The sequence below is a fragment of the Vigna angularis genome, chromosome 3 (genome assembly GCF_016808095.1).
Source record: "Vigna angularis cultivar LongXiaoDou No.4 chromosome 3, ASM1680809v1, whole genome shotgun sequence".
Taxonomy (NCBI): domain Eukaryota; kingdom Viridiplantae; phylum Streptophyta; class Magnoliopsida; order Fabales; family Fabaceae; genus Vigna; species Vigna angularis.
In genome coordinates, this window is record NC_068972.1 from 22,485,915 (window position 1) to 22,511,645 (window position 25,731).

The 25,731-nt window shown below is 35.2% G+C and overlaps 2 protein-coding genes across 5 annotated transcripts; both read right to left on the reverse strand.

Annotated features, from left to right (window-relative positions):
• Nucleotides 1-1,692: 1,692 nt before the first annotated feature.
• LOC108318836 (protein PALE CRESS, chloroplastic) lies at nt 1,693-17,040 on the reverse strand. 3 transcript variants are annotated; one of them, XM_052875435.1, is made up of 7 exons: nt 16,666-17,040; nt 16,513-16,586; nt 15,722-15,916; nt 14,864-14,950; nt 4,320-4,370; nt 2,679-2,867; nt 1,693-2,184 (listed from the first exon to the last, which is right to left on the reverse strand). In XM_052875435.1, exons 1-7 carry the CDS (start codon nt 16,772-16,774, stop codon nt 1,951-1,953), a joined length of 939 nt encoding a protein of 312 aa, XP_052731395.1. In that variant the 5' UTR covers nt 16,775-17,040; the 3' UTR covers nt 1,693-1,950. The 3 variants fall into 3 exon arrangements, with proteins under 3 accessions (XP_052731395.1, XP_052731396.1, XP_052731397.1); XM_052875436.1 differs by having other exon boundaries at nt 15,722-15,940; nt 16,666-16,699; XM_052875437.1 differs by lacking the exon at nt 16,666-17,040 and having other exon boundaries at nt 15,722-15,970.
• Nucleotides 17,041-18,732: 1,692 nt separating this feature from the next.
• LOC108326083 (BTB/POZ and MATH domain-containing protein 2) lies at nt 18,733-25,690 on the reverse strand. Of its 2 annotated transcripts, XM_052875438.1 has the most exons (5): nt 24,979-25,119; nt 24,414-24,634; nt 23,904-24,252; nt 20,125-20,401; nt 18,733-19,138 (listed from the first exon to the last, which is right to left on the reverse strand). In XM_052875438.1, exons 2-5 carry the CDS (start codon nt 24,512-24,514, stop codon nt 18,960-18,962), a joined length of 906 nt encoding a protein of 301 aa, XP_052731398.1. In that variant the 5' UTR covers nt 24,515-24,634; nt 24,979-25,119; the 3' UTR covers nt 18,733-18,959. The 2 variants fall into 2 exon arrangements, with proteins under 2 accessions (XP_052731398.1, XP_017414842.2); XM_017559353.2 differs by lacking the exon at nt 24,414-24,634 and having other exon boundaries at nt 24,979-25,690.
• Between the last annotated feature and the right edge of the window lie 41 nt (nt 25,691-25,731).

A 25,731-nucleotide genomic window follows, 5' to 3' on the forward strand; every position in this document is an offset into this window, starting at 1 on the left:
ACTCTTAGTGATGTCAACCAGTAATATGATTGTTCAACAAAATTTAACCTGTCAGCAAAAGGATGACCAACTAAAGTCTCAACCAATTCATAGTTGTGATATTTGCAAATTACCTTTAACACTCAACACTCTCCATTAGAATAGGGTTTGCCCCTCAACTTAAAAGGACACTCATATTTTCTTGTGTCGGATACACTCAATTGAACATTAGGTTTGTACTTCTTATACTTCTCACTCCTTTCACAACCTAACAACACAAACGTCTCTCTTTCGGTTCACCAGTTGATGTGTCAGATCTTATAATAACCACAACAAATCCAAGATCAAATACAATTTCTCGAACCCATTCAATTAACTCATCGCTTGAGGGAATTATTTTATTCGATATAAAATTATTTGTGTAATCATCCTTTACGACTTCATTGATTAAAGAAGAAAATTCAAACACAAAACTCGATGAGTCCATCAAACTCAAATGGATAATTATTTATCTTAAGAGTTTAACTAATTTTGAAAACTATTAATTCTTTAACCGACTTTTAAAAATTGACTAGTTCTTAACAAGATTTTGAAAACCAATTAATTGTTTAAGAGATTTCGAAAACTGTTAAAATTTTAATCAACTTTTAAAGACGATTAAAGTTTTAACGGTTATCGAAATGCATTAAACTCTTAATTGACTTTTGAAATCCAATTAAGAATTCACCAACTTTCAAAAACCGATTAAAATTTAAGAGTTTTGAAATCCAATAAAACCAACTTTCAAAATTTAGTTAAGAATTCATTCACTTTCGAAAACCAATTAAAGATTTAAAAACTTTCGAAAACCAATTAAAGATTTAAAAATTTCGAAAACCAACTAAGAGTTTTATGATTTTTAAAATTCGTAAAGGTTTGAATTATGCATCATACACAACACTACAAAAGCCACAACAGAGACTGTCACGAGAACAACACCACGAAGGAGCAAGACTACCACCAAATCAACAAACTGGACCACCAAAGCAACAAGAAGAATAACGTGAAAGAGTGAAGAAGAATGAAGAAATGACAGAGAATGTGGGTAAATATAAAAACTTCAAAAACTTCATTTATTTCAGTCGGTGAAAATTTATTACATTAAGTAACATTTAATTACCACGCCACGTTTTTATTTTATTTTATTTTATTCAAAGGGCAAAAGGGTCCTTTGGAAGGTGCATGAAGAAGAGAGGGAGGTGCAGGGGGGGAAAGCATTCTTTTCCTATAATGTTAATAAAAAATCTTAGGGACATACCTTTAAAACGGTACACAGTAACCGTTTTCTCTTTCCTTCACAAGCATAAACAAATTTAAGACTTTCTCTATGGTATATTTGTTCCACTTTCCATAGAGTTGATAAAGCAAATTAATCTCGGTATAGATAAAATCTCCACAAAATCTCCACAAAATTAAGTTTCACGAAGTGATATCCAGGTACAAAATGCAAATATTACAAACATTCCTCTTTTTTCGTTCACCCCGTCACTTTGACAAAGGATGGAATTTACAAATGTATAATGTAGCAACTCTGGTTCAGTACGACACATACTGATGTTTATCATCAAACCATAGGTTTTACTAGAACTAGAATGCCACAACAGAGTGATTTAATAAAATTCTAAGTTTTACATATTTCAAAATTTAACTTCGAAGTACTTGATTTAGAGGTACTAGATCAACAACAAACATACATTAAGGCACATTTTTTGTATGGAAATCGAAAAACTTAGATACCTTCAGAGGATCACCCAAATTGCCATGGCTACATTTATTGTATGTCTTGGTTTTCTTTTTTTGGTTGGTACTATAATCATACGTTCACCAAAAGGTAAAAAAGAAAACCATAGTGCACGCCAATTCCTATTCACAACTACGGACTATCGGATGACTCAAGCAATATGAACCAAAATGCAATCTAGGACAAAATAGTTACCATTTCAAACCCATGGCTAAATCTAGCAGAGCTTCAACTTGGCGTATTGTTTGTTGCTTCTCCTGTTGTTTCAGTCTATTTGCAACAGATTCAAGATCAAACCCTGATTCATTTTGAACTTCACTCTTTTCAGAACGAACCTCTCGCAGCAATTCATCCACCTCCCTTACGAAGTCCACCCTCAAAAGAGTCTCATCATCTTCAAGGGATGGTCTCAATGGCTCGTGATGCTAATTCCACATATGATTTAAAACAAAAATGTCAGGGGATTCAAACAGAGGTGGTTTTCAACATATTTTAGGGCATAATCTAACCTTTTCTCACTTTTAGTTTTAACCAAACTTATGTATAAATAAATAAACTTGAATCAATCTAAAAACTATCAATGTTTAAACAAATAAGCTTGGATTTAATCAATATATAACAATGGCTAGTTTCAATTGTTATTTAGAATTATTTGTGTTAATAATCTATCAATCAAATAAACTACCTAATTTAATATGGTGAAGTGGACTAACATTTGGTTGTTCCATTAAAGATTCAGTAGACCACTGAGTGGTATCGATACTTCCAACTGCATCTTACAACCCACTCAATCATATAGTTATATTGGAATTGCAGCTTCAGTTATTTTCGCGAGAGGGAGGGAAAAACTCAAATCAAAGGAGTAACAACGTATCACTTGACTAAGGTGTAAGGCATGTAATCTAAAGGTGCACCTTACCTTATCTATGTCGAATGACTCCAATCCTGGTGGAACAAGAATACTAAATGGATCCTCGTGAGGAAATGCATCAATCATGACCTTCTTACATTTCTTTAGCCACACTTCAAAATCATGGCCGTCATACATAATCAAAAGATCATTAAGCAATCTCATCGCAGGAGTAGCCTCTCGTTTCAAGATCTCAGTCTACAATTAAGAACAAAAAATTACAAAAAAGAAAGTAAAAACTCTGAAACAATTATGAAGTTAAACCGTTGCAGACCTAATTTGCTGAAATTGTTCTAATGAAAATGTCAGGAACACAGTATCTAACACTTTCTTTTTGGTTGAAAATTATTAAAAATCACAAAATTCCATGGGGTTCTACATCTTAATTAACTTCTAATAATTCTATAGTTTTCTATAAGTTTTAACAAATTGAAGAGTGTTTTAGAAAGGTGTTCCCAACGCTCCTCTTGTCTATAAAAGCGAATAGAAAAGTTTAGTTGAATCTACTATGGGAAAGGAAAAGGTCTAAAATACCCAAGGTATTTTAAAAAAAGGAATACAAAACTTAATTATATACACGTTAGCACTAAATTAAAAAAAAATTCAAATGCTGTGGATGGAAAAAAATGTGGTTGGGAAGGTAGACCCTCCTACTAAAGTTAGTAGATATGTTCCACAATGGAAATTTGTTTTCAACAAAGGTGGTGGATATTCCGTACCAATAGTTAGAAGATCAAAATGGATTCAAACCCATGGTCAATCCAACTCACCATGAGTTGGATTGGATTGAAAAAAATAAGTTTTTAATATAAGCCAAAATGAATCTAATGTACTTAACTCATGAGTTAAACAAGTTCACATTAAGTTGAAGATGAGTTGACTTGTAACCCATTTCTATATGAATTATGAATATTGTGGCTCAACTCAACAACATTTTTGAACTACAATAAATACGAGGGTCAAGCCAACCCCATGGCAAATTGCTCTTGATTCCTTGATAAACCAAAAGTCGAAATTTGTCTTCTTTATTATGATTTGAGGAATGGGATGAGTATTATATCGTTCCTATTTGTAGACAATAAAAAGTGATGTATGATAACAATGATTTATAATTTTTATTTTATTTTAAGTAAGCCTAATAAGTATGTTCGTAATTTGGATTTACAAAATTACAATTATATATTTATTACGTTTTATGAATTTTGATAAATATCTAGATATGAATCTTATAGGTATAGTATCCCATGTTCCTTTAGAAAAATTGCATCATTGTATTGCGTATGTATTGTATTGGATACTCGGATCATATTTCTGCATCATAGGGAACTTCATTAGTTATTAAAATAACTTACACCCCAGGTCTGAAAAAGCTAGGAAAACTTTCTAAGTGGAGGTGCACATGAAAGTAGAATGACTGGAGGACAATAATAAAGGAAGGAAATTTGGGAAATCATCCAATTCTACCACCTATCATGACCACAGGGAAATGACACCACGAAGGGAGGCTTTGTACTAAAGTAACCATTTGCCCTTACTGTGAATTACTATTATAATTTATTAATTGATCCCTAAAAATCTGAAATGATTCAAACAAGAGATGGTGCACCTAATTAAAAATGTAGCTATACAAGGGCAATTGTTAATTGTTACCTCAGCCCTTCTGTATAACAGATCCAGACTTCTAATGGCATCCTTTTCTTCCTGCAAAAAGTGATAAAATAATGTATAATAAAACAGATCATGATAGCCATAGGATGAAAAAAATTATACCACGTTCTTGCAGAAGTGGACACAGAACTAAATCTAACATTCACTTGTGATAATCTCTTTCAAATTATCATGATTATCCAACACAGAACTAAATCTAATGTTTACTAATGATAATTATCATATGATAATATCCAATACAGAACTATACAGCTTTAAGTCTTTGCTTCATATGCACTAGAATAGGTATTTAATATAGATAGTTAACAATTGTATTGGAAAACTGTTGCATGTTGTACCTATGGGTTGTTTACTTATTAGCATTAATTACTTATATATTCCTGATGTAATTTTCTTCTATATATAACAGTTGAAAATAGGACTGATTTTATTATTCTCAAATCATGAAAAATACATTCTCATATCCTCTATTTGTAATAATCTAATTCTCCTAAAAAGGGAAATAGAAAAACAAAATAAAATAAAAGATTATATATCTATTTCCTCTAATTAGAAAGATTCTAAAGATATTTTTTCTAATTACAACACTCCCCCTCAAGTTGGTAAATGAATATCAATCATTCCCAATTTGCCTACAAGATCTTGAAATCTACCTGGAGGAAGCCCTTTTGTAAAAATATCTACTATTTGAAGTTCTGTAGGAACATGAGTTGTAATCACAAATCCTCTGTCAAGATTATCTTTGATGAAATATCTGTCAATTTCAATGTGTTTGGTTCTGTCATGTTATACTAGATTATGGGCTATGCTCATAGCAGACTTATTGTCACAGTGTAGATGCACCGGGTTCTCCGCTTTGACTTTAAGATCATCCAAAATGATTTTCATCCAGAGTCTTTCACACATTCCTTGAGCAAGGGCTCGAAATTCAGCTTCTGCACTAGAACGGGATACTCTATCTTGCTTTTTGCTTCTCCATGTTACCAGACTATCTCCAAGAAATACACAATACCCAGAAGTAGATTTTCTGTCAGTAATAGAACCTGCATAGTCCGCATCAGTATATATCTTCATAGTCAATGTGTCTTCCCTTTTGAATAATAACCCCTTTCCTAGACTTGACTTCAAGTATTGGAAAATTGTCAACTGCTTGCATGTGTCTCTCTCTTGGATCATGCATAAATTGGCTCACTACACTCACAACATAAGTAATGTCTGGTCTTGTGTGTGATAGATAAATCAATTTTCCTACCGATCTCTGATATTGGGCCTTCTCTTAGGAGCACTTTCTTCACTTCCAATTCTGTGATTCTGTTCTATAGAAACTGTTGAGGTTCTACATCGCAACTTTCCTGTTTCTTTGAGGAGATCAAGTACATATTTCCTTTGGGAGATGAAAATTCCGTTCTTGGAGTAGGCAACCTCTATTCCAAGAAAATATTTGAGTTTTCCTAGGTCTTTCATTTCAAACTGAGCCGCCAATTTATCTTTTAATGTCAATTTTTCTGTTTCATCATCTCCTGCAATAATCATATCATCCACATAGACAAGTAATAAAGTGAATTTACATGTAGAAGAGTGCTTTATGAATAAAGTATGATCTCCTTGTCTTTGTCTGTATCCCAAGGAAACCATTGCTTTTGTAAATCTTCCAAACCATGCTCTAGGGGATTGTTTAAGACCATACAATGCTTTCTTCAGGAGGCATACCTTGTTTCTTTCATTTTTCACTTCAAAACCTGGGGGAATCTCCATGTACACTTCCTCATCTAGATTTCCATGAAGAAAGGCATTTTTCACATCTAGCTAGTGTAAGTCCCATCCAAAATGGGTAGCCAAAGAGAGAATAACTTGAACTGTATTCATCTTTTCCACTGAGACAAATGTCTCCTTATAGTCAATCCTATATGTTTGAGTATATCCTTTTGCCACCAATCTAGCTTTATATCTTTCTATTGTCCCATCTGCCTTATGTTTCACTGTAAATATCCATCTACACCCTACTGGCTTCTTGTCTCTTTTCTTATCAACAATCTCCCAAGTTGAATTTCTTTCTAATGCATTCATCTGTTCTTTCATGGCTTGATTCCAATGTTCAATTTTCATGGCCTCCTGGATTGCGGTAGGAATTTTTGTGGCATCAATAGCAGCAATAAAACTTTTGTGCTTATCAAAGAGATTGTTAGTGCAAACATACTGAGAAATAGGATTTTTAGCACATGATCTTCTTCCCTTTCTCAATGCAATGGGTAAATCCTCAGTAATACTTACCTCCTCCTCATTGATATCTTCAGGGATCCTCACCTCCGGATTAGACAATTTTTCTTGCTCGAGAGTCAAAGTGGGTTGTTTTCTTCTTTCATATTTGTTGCCAAAAAATCTGTCTTCTTCCTCTTCTTCCTCACTTTGGACTATGGTAGCTTCATTGCTCAGTTCTTGGGCATCCTGTAAAGACAAACGTGGTAATGACAAGGAGAGTTCATCGACTTCAAGTGCTTTCTCCCCCTGAAGTGGTGGACTAACATAAAATGATTGTGTTTCATGAAAGGTGACATCCATGGTGATAAAGACGCGACGACTCTGAGGATGATAACATTTGTACCCTTTTTTATTAGAAGGATACCCAATAAAGACACATTTAAGAGCTCTGAGATCTAATTTACCACGGTTAGGATGATGAGAGTGACAAAAACAACACATCCAAAGACTCGACTAGGAAGACTCGTTAGTAGGGAAGAAGAAGGAACAAAAGACAATAGAAACTCTATAGGACTACAATAGTGAGTGAGCTCACTTGAACCAAAGAAAGGGAAGTGGACAAGTGAACTAAACTAGTAGCTTATCGGAGGACTGCAATGCGATCGGAGACGTAATTAAACACAATCATAGTAGAGAGAAAAGACAATGAACGAATGATAATGGATTAATGAATCTTTCTTATTGATGGTAATATCTGAAGAAACAAAAGTAAACTATAATTGGGAGTATAACCTCCTTCAATTACTTGGGAGCATAACCTCCCTCACAGGAAGCATAGCCGCCTGTCAACAAAACTCAATAATAAAAAACATAACCCTAACAATAGCTTCTAGCTTTATTTATACTAATTATTTCCCGTTCAACTCATAGTAAATATTTCCTAGAATATATCTGCATTTAATATTAATATCCCTATATTTAATATAAATATCCCCCCGTATATTTCCCTGACATATATCCTTAATTATAAATATCTTTTATTAAATATTTCCCTGGAATATATATATTTATTTACTGTAATTAACTTTTACTAGATATTCTCCTCGAATGTGGCTCTCTTTTACTGTAATTAGTTCCCGTCCATCCTAACCGTTGCAATAGTTAGGATGGTAATTCTTCAACCGTTCGGCTCAAGTCCTTCACTACTTCCCACCGCTCGGCTCAAGCTCTCACCATCTTCCGCTGTTCGGCTCGACTCCCTACCACCTTTCGGCTTGACCTTTCTCTGCTTCCCCCCGTTCGGCCTGCTCGCTCCCCGTTGTCCACCGTTCGGCCTGATCACTCCCTGCCTTCCACCGTTCATCCTGCTCGCTCCCTATTGTCCCCCGTTCGACCTGATCGCTCCCCGCCTTCCACCGTTCGACCTGGTCTTTCCCCATCTTCCACCGTTTGGTGCCCTTCTCCTTCTCTCCTATACCTTCTTCTCTCATATACCTTGTACCCTAATAGTTAACTTGTGAACAATGCCCAAACTTGTAGACTTGTATGGGTGTGCGAGGCAACCTATAAATTTGATAACACTTGAGATTAAAACTGATCAAATATATTCTTGAGGGCTTAACAGATCCCTCTCATTATCTTCTATATATATTGAAAACACAAGAGTACGTGGAACATCAAGAGTCTGCATTAGACCTCTAGGTACAGAACTAGGTATGACTCATTAATGGTCTAGCAGACAAGCCTTAATGATGATTTATAACAGTAATTATTCTAACACTCCCCCTCAAGCTGGAGCATACAAACTGTATGTACCAAGCTTGGAACAAATAAACTCAATCCGAGGTCCCCTTAATGACTTAGTCAACACATCTGCGAGTTGGTCATTTGATCCAACAAACTCGGTACATATTTCTTTTGACAATAACTTTTCCCGAACAAAATGACAATCAATTTCTATATGTTTAGTTCTCTCGTGAAACATTGGATTTGATGCAATGTGAAGAGCAGCTTGGTTATCACAATACATCTTCATACTCTGGATGTCACAGAAGCTAAGCTCTTGAAGGAACTGCTTCACCCATATAAGTTCACATGTTAGTGACACCATTGCCCTATATTCAGCTTCAGCTGTTGATCGAGCCACTACATTCTGTTTCTTACTTTTCCATGAGATAATGTTTCCTCCAAGGAAAACACAATATCCAGTAGTAGATCGTATATCAATAGGAGAACATGCCCAATCGACATCACAATATCCTGATACCTGAAGGCTTCCTTTTTCTTCATATAACAGCCCTTGCCCGGGAGCCTTTTTCACATAGCTTAGAATGCGAATGATAGCATTCCAATGGCCAACACATGGAGCTTGCATGAACTGACTAACCACTCCAACTGCAAAAGATAGATCCGGCCTTGTAATAGTGAGATAGATTGGTTTTCCAACTAGCCTCCTATATCTCTCCGGGTCGGAGAATAACTCACCTTCTTCTGTTGTTAATTTTTGATTTGGGTCCATAGGACTGTCAACCGGTCTACAATCAATCATGCCTGTTTCTTGCAAAATATCCAGAGTAACTTCCTTTGGGAGATTACAACTCCATCTTTTGACTGAGCTACTTCAATGCCTAAGAAGTATTTGAGGCTTCCAAGATCCTTGGTTTGGAATGTCTACACAAGTACTCCTTCAATTGAGATATTCCAGCAGTATCATTTCTTGTAATGACTATATCATGAACATATACTATTAAGTAAACACATTTCCCGAGAGACGAATGATAATAAAATACTGAATGATCTGCTTCACTGCGTTTTAGCCCAAATTTTTGAACAATGGAGCTGAATTTTCCAAACCAAGCACGTGGTGATTGCTTGAGCCCATATAAAGATCAGTGCAATTTGCAAACCATACCAGACTCCCCCTGAGCAACAAAAATCCAGGAGGTTGCTCCATATAAACTTCTTCCTCAAGATCACCATGGAGAAAGGCATTTTTGATATCCAATTGATGAAATGGCCAATGAAGAATTGCTGCCATTGCGAAGAAAAGACGAATGGTAGTCATCTTGGCCACGGGAGAAAAGGTTTCACAATAATCAAGGCCATAAACCTGAGTGTATCCTTTTGCAACTAGCCGGGCTTTTAGCCTATCAATGTCACCATTAGGGCCGACTTTAATTGCATATACCCATCGACAACCAACAGCCTTTTTGCCCGGGGGAAGTGGCACAAGCTCCCAAGTATTACTGTGGTCAAGAGCCTGCATTTCTGCAATCATGGCTTGTCGCCATCCAGGATGATCAAGTGCTTCTTTCACATTTTTGGGTATAACCACAAAAGACACTAAGGAAAAAAGAGAATAAAAGGAGGACGACAATCTGTGATAGCTAAGAAAATTATAAATGGGATGAGTGTTTCGAGTGGAACGAGTACCTTTTCTGAGAGCAATGGGCCAACCAAAATCATCTTCACCAGGAGGCGTGGCAGGAGGCAGTGAGGGAGAAGAATCTGAAGGAGGAGATCCACCATTTTCTGGAAGAGGACTACCCATCGGGGTACTGTGTCGGAAGATATCAATATGTGGAGAGGAAGGTTCGGGAGGACCTTGAGCATGACTTGGATTGACTGAGACATTGGAGATATTGGACTCAACCACTGGAAGAGGAAGGACCTGTTGGAGGATATGAACATCTTGAACAGATGGAGAGAAGAAAGATGTCTGTTCAAAGAATGTAACATTGGCAGACATGTAGTACTTCTTGGTTTCAGGAGAGTAACACCGGTACCCTTTTTGAAGCCAAGAATAGCCTAAAAAAACACATTTGATCGCACGAGCGGAGAGCTTGTCTAGCCCCAGAGACATGTCGTGAACAAAACATACACAACCAAAAACTCGAGGAGGGGTGTGAAAGAGAGGATCATTGGGAAAGAGAATGGAGAAAGGGACTTTATTATTGAGAGAGGAGGAGGGCATCCTATTAATAAGAAAACATGCAGTTAAGATGGCATCCCTCAGTGATGAACCGGAATATGGGCACAAAGCAAAAGGGTACGAGCAATTTCAACCAAGTGTCTATTTTTTCTTTCGGAATACCATTTTGCTGGGGTGTATGAGGACAAGTGGATTGATGCAAAATACCATGGGAGCTAAAGATTGCAGAAAAAGTGGATGAGAAATACTCTTTAGCATTATCACTTTTAAGATTTTAATTACTTGACCAAATTGGTTCTTGATTTCATTCAAAAAGGATGTGAAGATGGGTAACAATTCAGAGCGATGTTTCATTAGATAAACCCAAGTACATCTAGAGTTCTCATCAATAAATGTAACAAAATACCTAAAACCAAAAGAAGAGACGCGACTAGGTCCCCAAACATCAGGATGAATAATAGAAAAACTAGAATTACACATTGATTGAGACCTTTTAGGAAAGACAGATCTAACATGTTTTCCTAGTTGACAAGACTCACATTCTAAAGTCTGAAGATCACTAAGTTCAGGACACATCTTTTTTAACTTTGACAAGTGAGGATGGCCAAATCGGTCATGTAACACTTTAGGGGGAAGAGCTGCAACATAGGATACCCGTGGACGAGATCCAAAATGGTATAAACCTCCAGCTTCATATCCTTCTCCAATCTGTCTCCCTGAGCCACACTCCTGTATAACAAAAGATTTTGAATTAAAAGTTATTGAACAATGTAACATTTTGGTTAACTGACTTAAGGAAATTAAATTGAATGGACAGTTAGAGACAAAAAGAACAGATTTCAGAGTTAGAGAGAGAGACAGGGAGACTTGACCGACTCCCTTTGAACAAGTTTTAGAGCCATTTGCAAGGGTAATGAAATGAGGTTTTTCTTGGAGGGAAAGGGTTGAGAACAATGAGATATTACCAGAAATGTGATCAGAAGCACCCGAGTCAATTACCCATGAATTTTGACCTTCCATGGATTGAGAAATGCAAGTTGTGGATGTACTTGGGGATTGAGATGATTGTGCCAAGCTGTTAGACTTTAATCGCAGATACTCTTGATACTCTTCCTCAATGAACTTGGAGTTGGAAGTGGGCGTTTCAGCCTTAGAGATATTGGCTGTTTTTGAAGGAAAACCATGCAAGGAGTAGCAGTTTTCTTGGGTGTGACCCACCCTCTTACAGTAAGTTCACTGTGGACGTCCCCGACCTCCACGTCCTCCTCCTCTAGTGCCACGTCCTCCTCTTCCTCGCATGGCAACCATGACAAATGGTTCCATTGTTTCATGAGCTTCCTGAGATTGAGGCACTGGAACACGAAGAAGACGTGTGGTCAAGGCTTCAGAGGAAGGGACCTCATGACTTGTCAGAAGTTGATCTCTGATATGATTCAAATCTGGATGTAAAGCACGGAGGATCATCACCATATAATACTTGTCAAGCTTCTTCTTGATGTCTTCCGAAGATTCCACTTCCAAGAACATTCTCAACTCTTCCACAGCTGCTTGGGCTTCAGTCATGAAGGAGACCATATCATGGTCTGTCATTTTGAGACATGCAAGCTTGTTTGTTGTATAATAGAGACGTTGAATATCATTAGCATAAATGCTTTGAGCTTTCTTCCAAAAAGAGTGATGTTTTGAAGGCTCTAAGAGATATCAAAAGTCGGGGTTCCACAGATTGCCACAATAGGGCACACAATTGGAAATCTACTTGTTTCCATTGTTCAGCTTTTTCAGAAGGTACTTGGCTTCCATCTTGCTCAAGGTGGTCATAATGTCCTTGACCAAGGAACCACATTTCCACAGCAGCAGACCAAGACAGATAATTCTTTCCATTTAGCTTTTCGGAAGTAATTGAGGGACTTCCAGAGAAAGAAAGAACACTTCCAGACGCCATTCTTGATAAAAATAGGAGAAGGAAAAGTGCGACAGTGAGGAACCAAAAAACCCTAGAGGGTTTCTTAGGGTTTTCTTCAAGGGGAGCTTCTGAACTTCACTGAAGTAAGGTTTTGAGGGTCGGAACAGAGAGAGGAGGCTCAGGCGACAGCTATGGAGGTGTCATGGTGACTTTCTGACGGGCAGAGGGCGGCGCATGAACAGTACGCGCCTGTTCGCAGCGCACAAAGAAGCTGTGCGTGGCGGAGCATGGAGGAGAATCAGACTCCGGCACCGGTGGGGGTGGTCGTCGCGTGAAGAGACGAACCAGATCCAATGGTCGTCGAACGGAACAGTGACGGCGAACGGCGGCGGACGGCGGCGGACAGATGCGAGATGGCAGAGAACCAAGTTGAAGAGCTTCAAACTGCAGTTGACAGCTGCAGATAGTGACAAGACAACCGCGGACAACGGCAAAGGGCATCGGACAGATGCGAACAACAATGACAATGCTGGTGGACAACCCAGGACAGAAACCAGAGTAGGATGAACCTGCTCTGATACCAACTTGAGATTAAAACTGATAAAATATATTCATGAGGGCTTAACAGATCCCTCTCATTATCTTCTATATATATTGAAAACACAAGAGTACATGGAACATCAAGAGTCTGCACTAGACCTCTAGGTACAAAACTAGGTACGCATTAATGGTCTAGCAGACAAGCCTTAATGATGATATATAACAGTAATTATTCTAACAATAACCATGGTTCCAGCATCTCCAAATAATTCAAATTCTTCTCATCAGTCAATTCACCTAGACCATCTCCTCCTCCTCTTATCACCTCCCAACAATTTACTTGAATGACCTGTCCAATGCCACATGGTGAGTCCTATTCATCGAGTCCTTCATCATTGGCATTCCATACTATCTCCTGATAATGAAGATTCTAGTTGGCCTCTTGCTCCTGTTCCTATTATTCTTTTACCTCTCTTTGATCTAGAAATATATAGCAGAATTGTAGGAAAACTTATTTATCTCACTATTATTAGACTTGATCTATCTTTTGTAGTGGGTGTTGTTAGTCAGTTTATGCAAAATCCTTATATTAATCATTGGAATGCTATCATCCAGATCTTAAAATACCTTAAAAAAGGTTTCAAGGCAAGGTTTGTTGTATGAAGATGAAGGGAATACCCAAATTTCTAGGTATTGTGATGTTGATTGGGCAAGATCTTTTACGGATACATGTTCTACTACAAGGTAGTGTGTTCTCATTGGAGGAAACATTATTTCTTAGAGAAACAAGAAAAAAATTGTGGTTGCTGTTAAAGCTGCATATAGGGCAATGGCATTTCTCACTTGTGAATTTGTATGAGTGAAACAATTTCTTGAAGAATTTATTTGTTCCAAGCTTTGTACATATAATATATATGCTCCAACTTGAGGGGAGAGCTAGAATTGGTACTAAATGTAGATAGTTATTAGAATAACTAATTTAGGTAGTTGTATTGGAAAATTACTATATGTTGTACCTATGACCTGTTTACTTATAACCATTAATTACCTAGATATTCCTGGTGTAATTTTTTTCTATGAATAATAAAGATCAACGGAGAGATAATCAATCTCTTCTCATAAGCTATTTTTCTCATATTTTCAGTCTTAGTATGTGTAAATTTATTTGGCTTAATAATGTTTTAAACATAATATTGGTAAAGAATCTACCAAATGATAAAGGTAGCTGCAATCAGTTTACAGCTTAAATGAAATTGCAAATTTAATGAAATTAAAAGTTGGACAGAAGAAATCCACTGAGCGAAAAACACCAATTAGATTATATATATCCACTCTTTCACCTGCCCAACTATAGGATTACACAATACTTAAAAACCATTTAATTCCACCTTCTGACAGTTAGCTACTAAATTGGTCAGTTTATTTCTAACCAATATTGAAATTTCATAAGAAAATTATAATTCTGTCAAGTTTCATTTCAAAAAACCGTGGCATGATAGAACTTCGTTAGTCAAGAACACGGTAGTGGCCATCACTTGCTGGCCAGCTGCTACCTCCTGTATTACAAACTTCCAGTTTTCAAAAGAGTACCTCACTCCTTGCATATGATCAACTTTCTTTTGTGATGAGGAATAAGTAAATATTAGTCAATCTTAATTAAAAAGAAATAGTAATTTTTAGTTATAATTTGAATCTAACAAAATTTGGTAGTGTCTACAAAATATTAGTATATTATGTACACACATGGTGCCCACCCACCGAACTTTAGTCTGTAATCAAATATAATTGTGGTCTGATTCACAACGCACCAATTTGTTGATCATAAGCTGTCAAAATATGATAATTTGAGTAACAAATATAAGCTACTTGCTTACTTCTTTTTCTTCACAAAATGAAATTATTTGCACAAGTTAATTGACCTAGGACATATTAGATGCTAAAATAGTAACTTACATCACGCCGAGCAAGATCAAGCCGATTCCATATGACCATTAAAACAAGTTCAGTAAGCTCTCCTTTCTCAGCAGCTTCCTCAATTCTCTATCAGAAAAAGGACAGTCAGTTCTCTGAATAAACACACACATATGAGAAAAAAATGTACAAACCAATCAAAGGAAGAAATTAAAGGCTTATGCCTTCTAGTGTTAAATTAGCTTCTTTATAATAATACTATTGTCCTATTTATATGCATAGGTGATGTGCAAACTATTAATGAATAATGAACTTAGACACTATACACGAATATTATCGAATGAGAGGAAATTATGCAAAAGCATGTTAAAAGGATATAGTGATGAAGATCGTTTTCCTTTATTTTTCATCTTGTTTGTCCTTAGTGTTTCAATTTTTTAAAGTGAACTATATCACAAATTCCTTCATTTAAAAACGAAGATTTTGTATTTTTAATACGTGACAGATTTCCCAGCCCAGATGTCAAATTTATAAAGTTAAGAGCAATCCCACGTTCTTCAATTTCAAGTTTATAATGCCGCTTCTCCATTGAATTTCATATTATAGTTAGTGTTGATCCAGTATGTCAATTGCGCTGCAATTGGTTTCTTGATGCTTACCAGAAAAGAAAGAAGATCCTTATATGGCCAAGGAAAAAACAATCTAAGCTTTAGCTTGGTTACCCAACATTTAATCAAGACGAGCCCTAAACATCCATCAATTGTACAACATGCAGAATCATTTTTATGAGGAATTGAGATATAATTTTGACTAAATTTAAAAGTTGAAAATACACATTAACTCATGAGGACATATTTTTATCTGCTAGCCATTCAGTATATTATTGCACTTAGAAATTACCTCTTCCACTTCTTCAGGAACCTTGAGAAAGCTTGCAACTAGTTTCCTTGCTTTAATGACATCTTCTTCTGGGTATTCCTTCAACCGTAAGCCAATTTCACGATACTCTCCCATCTTTCTTTCTTCTTCCTCTTCTTCCTGTCTGCGTCTTCGTTGCAACTCCTTGGTCTTCTTTCGTTGCTGGGCTTGCCATTCCTATCCTAGAGAAGGTTAATGAAACTGCCCAAACAAAAACATCCCGAGTTCCAGCTATTTTGGTTTTACAACATAGTTATCAAACAGAAAACAAACATGAAATCAGAATCGCATCAGCCTTTAAAGATGTGATGATATGTTTTCCCTAATCATATGCTACCATTCCCAAGGTTATTACTAGAAACACAGGCTAATTGACAGACAAAACAAAGCAACACCATTTTCTATATGTAACAAAAATTTACAGGCAGTAGCCACATAAGACGAACAAGTAGTTTAAAAAGCATTGAATGAATGGGCAACATAGTATCCATTTCTAAAATTAAGCAACCCAAACTTAATAATAAAGGAAACAAAATAGTAGTTTACAGCGCTAGAGGAAACTTTTCTATAAACATTTTTGAAAGAGAAAAATAAAAAATAAAAATAATTTTTCACAAGCTTATGCATAAGTTAAAATAAGATTTTTACGAAGCTAATAAAAAATAACTCATGGAAGAGTTGATTTGAAATTTCGTTTTGTCTCGATTTTCTCGAAACATACACTTAACCAGAAATGAATAGTATTAAAATTACAAAGTGTTTAGAATGTATACATCGTCATAGTACTCCTTGGGCATCCCTTGTAGAAGCTCCTCTTCCTTTTCCCCTTTCACGCATCTCCTTAAAACTGAGGAAAAGCCAGAAACACAGTAAATAAAATAATAAATTTAGAGAAGGATGTAAAATAGGTGGTGGCAATGACTAACCTGCGCCAGATGTGCATTTGTATAAAGAAGGAAAGGTGGGAAGTGTCGTTACAGCAGGAAATGAACAATAACAAAGCGAAAGTGGTGATGTTAGAGAAAGAAGGTTCATCCCAACGAGAGAGAGAGAGAAGGGATTCTTTCTTTGATGAAACGAAAGAGAAGAATGGGTGAATAAACTAAACTAAAGTGTTGCTATATTGTGGCGCAATTAGTAGCAGCTACGAACTACCACCAAGAAAATGTTGAGTAGGAGAGGGTGAAGTGAAGAAGAAGAAGAAGAAGAAGAAGATGATGATGAGCCAAGGTTTGCTCTTGATGTCTGTAAAAACAGGAATTTGGCCGAAAGGGTTTAAAAAAGGGTCACGAATTTGGAAAGAATACCTTATTATCTCTATTTAGAATTTATAACAGTGTAATAGAAATTGAACCCCAAAAAATGTCTCTGGAAAATAAAAACCATCATTTAGACGTATTCTTAATTTCAATTTCCATTTTTGAAAAAAAAAATTGATAATTATAAAAGCCAAATAAATATAACAAATTGAGTAATTTTTAATGAGTAATTAAGATTTAGTTTTTGAAGTTACATCGTTATGATAAAATTGTAGATTATATCAGTGAAAGAACCAAAACGTTATGTGAAAAAAATGTAATATCATTTTAACGTCGACAAATGACTGATTCCAATTTATAGTGTTTCTTGATGATAGGATTACAAATGTAAGTTTTTCAAATAAGATAAAAAAAAATAGTGTCATGTGAGCATACTGGATTTTTTTAACTTATTTCCTCGGTAACATGATTTTCTTGTACCATGTCAGCTCATTAAGCAACTTTTTTTATAGAAAAATAGCTATCGTTCGGAATACTTCATCTATACATTATTAATTACCAATTAAGCTATTTCAAATTAATCTGTTATACATAACCGAAAAAATTAAACTATTTCGAATTAATTACCAATTAATAAATAATCAATTGTCACAAAAAATTAAGCTATTTTTTGTTCTTAATTTTTCTAATGTTGCGATAGGAGGAGCTGAGATTTTTCCTTTTGGAGTTTTTGTTGTTGATTAGCAAAAGGTCTTTGAATTAGAACTCATGTTCTCCGAATGGGACAGATGGGTGTGTGGAGAATCCATGATTCAATGCAGATGGAAGGTGTGATTGCAATTGGACAACAACCTGCACAAATCACCAACCTTGAAACTCTCCAAGACGGGGTTTCATTCTACTCATGTTCTGTCCTTGTTGAGTACCTTCTTCATCAGTATTGTTCTCACTCCCCGTGATGATATCCACCAAAATCGCTATACCTACAAAACAATATGATCAAAGAAATCACAATCTTTGATCTTAACCTGTTTACCCAACCTTGTTTCCTTCGAACTTGGAAGAGTCTGATTTTGATGAAGTAGGTTTACTCCTTAGAGACAACATATTCAAACTGGATTTAGACAACCACCAATTGTAGCAACGGTGGACCACCAAAGTCGATCTCCCTGGAGCGTAGTCAGGAGTCCCCGGAGTTCTATATTTTATTTAAAACTTAAAATAAAATAAATTTTACCTGTGAATAAATTATGTCACGTCATTAAAAATTATCTAGTCAATAAACTAACACAAATTTTAACATCATTCAGTCATTAAAAATTATCTAGTCAATAAACTAACACAAATTTTAACGTAATCCAGTCTAATTAACGGTAAAGTTTTATGAGTCAATTTTAAAAGAATAGAGACGTAATTAAAATCAAATAAAATACAAAAACATATTTAAGAGGATTTCAAAAAAATAAGAACATTAAACCTTATTTTTACTGAAGGTATAACCGGCAGGTTTGCTCTACTATATTTTGAAGGTATAATTTTTAACATTAAATTGATAAAATTAATCATAGAAATGGTCAGTTTGTCACGGGGTATATCATTAATTTATGACATCACTCAATTTTATCAAAATACAATTCTCATTAAATCGGTTTCATCATTCGCAGATAATATCCATATCCAAGCAAATACCTCCGTTCTCACAGGAATATAGAGAGCAAGAGAGAGAAAAAGACATGACAGTGATCAATACTTTCTTTTAAGACATGTTTTACGAGCAGTGTTATCACAGAACCTGCAACAGCACCAAAACAAACTACATTTACATCTTCTAGACACGAAGAGCAAGCTAAGAAAATTAAAAATTGTCACTAATCCTATAAATGCTTATCCTCTCCCTCCATCTGTGGCTCTCACTGCAATATTTAAATGCGAGGGGTAGAGGATATTTGACAGTCTTCGCACTATAGCCTTTGCTTCACCCTCCTTCCATTTATGTCGCTGCCATCAAGTATTGCTTCATTCCTATGTTTGCACAAGTAGTCTGAGTGCTCCGTAAATCTAGCCACATACTCTAAAAGCTCAGTCAAAACAGATGGGCAACTTTCTTTCAAGTACTCAAAACCATCTGTTTGCATCACAGCTGAAGAAACAAAAGGGAATACTTAGCCGGCAGGTACACAATTATAGTTCTGGACGAAGAACAAGATAGAAATAAATTTTGCTATCTTTGCTGTTAACGGTCCATTCTAAATTTTCCAAATCAAAAGAGTTGGTTACAAGCCAACTTATAGACCACTACTCATGATAGACTAAGAATTAAGACCATATATAACGAATTCTTGAGATCACTAAAACTAAATTGGCTAATTATTTTCTAAAAGAAATCATTAAAAGCAACACAAATTAAATCCTTTAAGCTTAGGATATTTTTCTTTAAAATCAAACTGGAAGGTATGAGGGGTGAAACTAAAACCAAACTATTTTAAACAGCCAAACGGATTAAAAAACAAGAAACCAATCAAACAAAAAAAATATTTTTTTGTTGATACTTGGGTCAGTTACTGATTCCTATTGTTAATCATGCCTTCAATATATAGTTATATTGATTTTACAATTATTTGAACTTTTAATAATATTAGTAATGTGATGTATGTTGGATATTTGGTTATGATGAAGTATGAGTTTAGGACATGGAAAGTATACATGGCTATGCATGTTCTGTAATTCACTTTTTAATAAAAGGTTTACAATGAGCTATTATTATGCGTAGTTTTTCATGACGTTATTGATTTTGTTTATTTTAATGTCACTTTCAAGGTCTGATCGTGACTTCATCAGTTATTATTTTTAGCTATATTTTTGTTAGTTGGTATGCTGGCAATTTTGAAGGTCATAATTTTAAATAAGTGAAACTGAACCGCAAAAGACTAATCTGGCTTGATTCATATTAGATATGGCATTCAAACCAGACAGGGAACGCACCTATATGTCAACAACAAATTTAACTTTCAATGATAGTTACATACTCTTTAAGAGACCCTTCAATGTTCCAAATTAACCCCTAATATTGCACCCTTTTTAGCTGTATGTTCAAGAAAAAAAAAAGTTTTAAGAACAGAAACATACCTCTGAGATTTTCAGGCTGTGCAACGAATTTCAGACAGACTGCTTTCAGTTGGAAACAATGGTGCTGCTCTGCCAAGGCCAGAGTCGTAGCAACAGTGTTTATTGCAACATCTTCACAGAGATTTGTTTCACACATCAGCCTAACTCTCTCTAAGCCATACCGATCAGCGGCTGCAAGCAGATGCTGAGCCATCAAGGTAGTAGCCCCTTTCGAGTTCAACCCAGTAAGCTCTTGCATGTCAGGTAGTGAGTCATAATATATAACATGAAGCAATGCCTACAAAATATTGAAATATGGAATAGTAAAGCAGACATGTTGCAGTTCTTTTTGTAATAGAATAATATTAAACTTTATTTGTCAAGACAAATAACACAATCTCATCACACCCAATCCAATTTCTGCTTGCAAATAGTATGTAAACCATATGAAGACAATAGGAGTTCAAGAAGCCAAACACAAATATACAAAAGGCGCAAGTGTGTGTAGGTATAAATAAATAGTTACCTGGTTTATCCTCATTGTGCTTCATACCATTTGGACATATTCTAATATGCATTAATAAATATCATAACTAAGACAGTACTTCTTAAGGTAATAAATATCAGAAAGTAGAAAAATAGAAAAGATTTAGCTACACATTTGGTTTCTATAGGCACAATTTAAACGTTATAGTCCCTATACCTAGAAGCTAGACGTTTTAGTCCCTACATTGCTCTTTAATTCCGCTTACCTCTGTGCAGTTCAGTGTGTTTTAACTCTGTCAGGTGAAATCGCCAGAAAATAGAACTAGCAGTGCAAAAGCAGCACAAATTTTCTGATGGTTGTTAAACTGACACAAATTTCATGTCCAAGTCACAGACTTTGGTGGTTTAACACCCACCAACAAATTTATGGCGCTTTTACCAGACTGAATTTAGACATACTTAATAGAAACTAGCACGAAGTAGAAGTGCTAGTGTAGGGACTAAAACATCTAGTTTCTAGATATACGAACTTAATATAAAAATTGTACACAAGTGTATACAGATCAAATGAGTAGAGGTATCAACTTGACCTATGGCATGGGCCAGTCTTAACCCATCCTTAAAAAAGCCTCGTTTAGGAAGCTCATCAGATTGGCGCCATGAAAACCCAACCCACAAGACCCTTTCTTAAGTGGGTTAAGGTCAAGATTAAGGTAGGTTTCGTCCTACTACAAAACTTTAATTAACTCTTAAAAACAATACTATTTATCTACACATATAAAATTATATCTATATTTTATTAGATAATCTAATATGTTATAATTTATTATATTTAAATCAATATTTTATATCATACTTATTATGTTATTAAATAACATATATAATATATAACTTAATATTTTTATGGACTATAATCTATTTATTAATTTTATCAATTAAAAAAAATACTTATAGTATTTAATAAAGTACATAATACATTGTGATAAAATTCTAAACATAAAAGAAGAAACATGGAGTCTAACCAAAATATGAGAATATTGGATTAATTTAATAAAATTCACACTTAAGTTTTTTTATAATTACTAATTATATATTTATTATATATATATTAAAATAAATAATAGGTAGAATTTAAGTATAAATTTAAGTCATACATTAAAAAAAGAAAAAATTAAACAACTTATAATAAAAAATCCATAAATTTATTATTTATAAATTCATTACTTTAAACTTTCAAATTGAGAATGTTTTTTTAGTTTTAATTCATATCTAGATGAATTTTTTTACCCAACAAAATTAAATGACTATCTTATATACTTTAAAAATATGTTTAACCACTCAAAAATAATTAAATATGTTTAACTAAATATGTTTAACCAGTCAAGGATTTCAACCTCCTATGTTACTGCATAATTTTCTTATATAAGAAACCAATCAGTTTATTGAAATTTCTTACAAAGTCAATATTAATATAAGTAAAATGTTTGTATATAATTCTTTGACAAATTAAAAGTACTTAGATTTGCGACAAATGGACTTTTATAGATATTTTGACACAGTGCACTTTTTCAATAAGAGGCTTTTTGGTCCTGTAAATTTTTTTTGTTCCAACTCATGTGGATCAGGACGAAACCATGTGATAGGAGCCAAATTGATAAGTATACTGTTGTAGAGGGGGTTTTGGAGGGAGGACTTGGGGCTGAGGTAGCTTTGAGCTCTCGAGAGCGTCATTGCTTTTTGGTATCAGTTTTTATACAGAATAATAATACATAGTATTACCAGTATCTCTGCTTCTCTCTATTCTTAAGTGCATACATTTTCTGATTGCTATCAACAAGATTTAAGCATCCAGAAAAATGAAACTGTTTAATAAGATCCCAATTCAAAGCATAAATTATAAAAAGCATGAACTAAACCAAAAACTAGCCATGTCCACATATAGTATCATAAGTATCATATATCAAACATTATAATATCATACAATGTTAGTAATGTTACAGTACTAATTAATTATATTAACTATCAGCCGGAACAACTTGCCAAAGAGGAACCAAGCACTAAGGAACCAGAACCAGAAAAGAACGCACAAACTGAGTCAATTTATAAGGAACTAGTCTATCTTTAAAAAAAAAGTTGTATAGGTTCTTCCAAAAGAACCTATTATATGATCTCAGTTAAAAACTCACATCTGAGTCAATTTATAAAGAAATAGTATGTGTTCATTAGATCCTTTTATAAAATAATAACAAAAATAGCAAAACTGTCTGAGAGAAATGTGTTCATTTCTAGTTAAAGAAATACAGCATAAATGTGTTCATTTCTAGTCAAAGAAATACAACATAAACGTGTTCATTTCTCGTTAAAGAAATACAACATAGGATATGTGAATCATAATTGTTAGATGTAACGGTCTTAGGACCATCTCTTTGTATTTTCTTATTTATAAATGCATAACCCTATGTGCTTTACACACACTACGGATTTGCCCTATGCCTCTCTCTTTTATTTTAAGATAATATCAGTTTGGTGAGTCAATTTTTAAGTCTCCATATGCAGCTCATTGAGAAACAAAATATTGTAGCAAGATCTAGTGCGAAAGCAAAATAGCTATTACCTCGGCTACTTGTAAGCTTATTTGGCTTAAACAATTATTAAAGAATTGCAATTTAAATTCGTCACTCAAATGACACTTATACATAACAATCAAATTGTTATTCATATTTGCTCAAAGCTCGTCTTTCATGAAATGACCAAACATATTGAGATTGATTATCGTTTTATTCGAGAACATATTGCATTTGGATAAATCTAAGACTGAGTTTGTTAATCTTAATGATTAACTAACATATGTTTTTACTAAATCACAACCAGAACATAGAATTGATTATATTTGTAAAAACTTAGTACATATGATTTGTATGTATAAGCTTGAAAAAGGGTTAGATATTATAGGTTTAGACCCATCTCTTTGTATGTTCTTATTTATAAGTGCATAACCCTATGCGATTTACACACACTAGGGATTCAACCTTTGTCTCTCTCTTATTTTAAAGATAACCATCAGAACCTTTTTTTCTTTTGCTAACACGTTTGAATATAAAAAATAAAAAACAACTAATGCAAGAAAGGTACCATTGGGCACTAATTCAGTTGCAATGATATGCATAACAAAAGGTAACAAGGAAAATAACTTAAAAAATCAAGAAGCACATTGCGTATACCAGGCCATAAACAGAAAGAATAACCAAAGTATATTTTTCAACCACATCACAAGCATAAATCAAAGAAAGAACATAAAGAACATTCATTCAAACCTTGAAAACTGGAGCCTCCATGTCTTCAATTTTTATACAACGGGTATTCTGATCTTTCATAGGACCAAAAAGTTGGGCCCTGAAAACTGGTGAGCGAGCAGCTAGTACCAATTTATGAGCAGCAAAAACATCTCCATTCACTTCAAAACTCACATCACTGCCTTTCCCACTTTCTAAAAGCTTCCCAAGTTGCTGACCAATGTTAGAAGGCATAATTGGAATTTTATAAATTTTAGGGCCCTCTGTGTGTGATTTCACTACACCAACACTACAATTAACGCTAAGGCAATCGTCTTTAAGGTAATCTGATGTCTCTAGTGCTGTTCTCTTAAAAAACCGCTTGTAACCCCTGAAACACCCAATTTCAAACAATTAGCATCTTGACCTTTCTTATCACAAAAAGTTATGAAGGAGTATTTGGCCAAAGCGAAAGTCATGCATTAACATCTTCTATATATTAAAAAATACATTTAGAGATGGAGGGAGCACAGTTAAATTCAGTTTACATACACATACTTCCGAAGCGAATAGAACGAGTGAAAAGAGCTAATTCGGATTTTTGACCATCTAACTTTACAAAAACGATCGAGGTTAGTTTCGAGTTTTACCATCCACGTATGGTTGTGTGGTCAAGATTAGCTCTTATCACCTTTCATGCTCTGATTTGAAGGTATGATGACATTGTGTTGTTTAAGTAAAGGGTCATAAACCAATCCCCACCCACATGCAATCTGAAGAATTAATAACTAAGCTTCAGTTTAGCAAAACATAAAATTATGAAAAGATATTGAACAACATGAACCCTACCCCCGCCGAAATAACAAAACCCCAACCGTTTGCCTTTATAAAAACACAATTACGATTCGTTACTCCAATCCCTCCTCCAACAACATTTAAACCCGCAACATATACCTTCCACGTTTAAGCAAAATCCCACCAGCCACTCTCTAATTTCCCTCATGCAAATACAATACCCAACAAAATATTACAACCAGAACCAATCCAAGTAAATGAAAAACAATTGTGAATTTTAAACAATTAAAAATAATACAAATCGCATATCCAACTTGCTCACCACATGCTACCACGGTATTTTAACGTGTAAGGTCCACTCTCGAGGGTCCTCTCGAAATGGCTATGCACCTTATGCCTCTCCTTCCCACTCTGATCCAAAAGGGTCAACTCAAAAAGCGCTCTAACATCTGCCCCTTCGCTAGCCAGCGCGATGAAGAGAGAAACGTACGTAGCATTGTCCTCCACGCTCTTCCCATCAGGGTAAAAATAGATCGCCCAATCGTACCCTCCCACCGAAAATATATCCGACGCTATATACTTCCCAATCCCAATCCCCTTAGACAGAGCATACCCCGTGATCTTGAACCGGTGCGATCCCCTCACGGTGTCGGTCACCGACGTCGACGACGTCGTCGCCGGTGGCGCTGACGACGGTGACGCCGACGAACAATTAAAGGACGGCCTAGCGGTTTCTCTCAGAATCTTACCCATGCGCAAGCCAGGACAGCGGCAATGCCTCGGAATTTTGCGTAATTGAATTTTCTTCTTCAGAATCCAAAACCGATCGGGGACGTAAAAATATTAAACGGGATCTGCGATCTGGGCGCGGAATCCCAGGAATGGGGAGAAGCTTTGAAAATTTTCAGAGAGGAAATCTAGGGTTTCGTGGGAGGGTCTAATTTTCTAGGGCTTGGACTCTGAGCGAGACGGAAGAGGAAATTATAATGGATGGTGATGAAGAAGGTGACTTTAAATGGCTTTGTGATTAATGCCCACAATTGAATTGGGAAGTAGTAATGAATAGTGCGGTGCG

Bases quoted from the DNA above. Each gene is read 5' to 3' on its own strand.
- LOC108318836 (XM_052875435.1), bottom strand. From the start codon at position 16,774: ATGAACCTTCTTTCTCTAACATCACCACTTTCGCTTTGTTATTGTTCA. The intron at 15,917-16,512 runs GTATACATTCTA...TCTCTAGGATAG, and splicing joins CCAAGGAGTACTATGACGAT to GAATGGCAAGCCCAGCAACG. The intron at 2,868-4,319 runs GTAACAATTAAC...TCTTAATTGTAG, and splicing joins TGTTATACAGAAGGGCTGAG to ACTGAGATCTTGAAACGAGA.
- LOC108326083 (XM_017559353.2), bottom strand. From the start codon at position 25,409: ATGGGTAAGATTCTGAGAGAAACCGCTAGGCCGTCCTTTAATTGTTCG. The intron at 20,402-23,903 runs GTTTGAATGAAT...AATATTTTGTAG, and splicing joins TGGAGGCTCCAGTTTTCAAG to GCATTGCTTCATGTTATATA. The intron at 19,139-20,124 runs GTATGTTTCTGT...TTGTTTCTTCAG, and splicing joins ACAGCCTGAAAATCTCAGAG to CTGTGATGCAAACAGATGGT.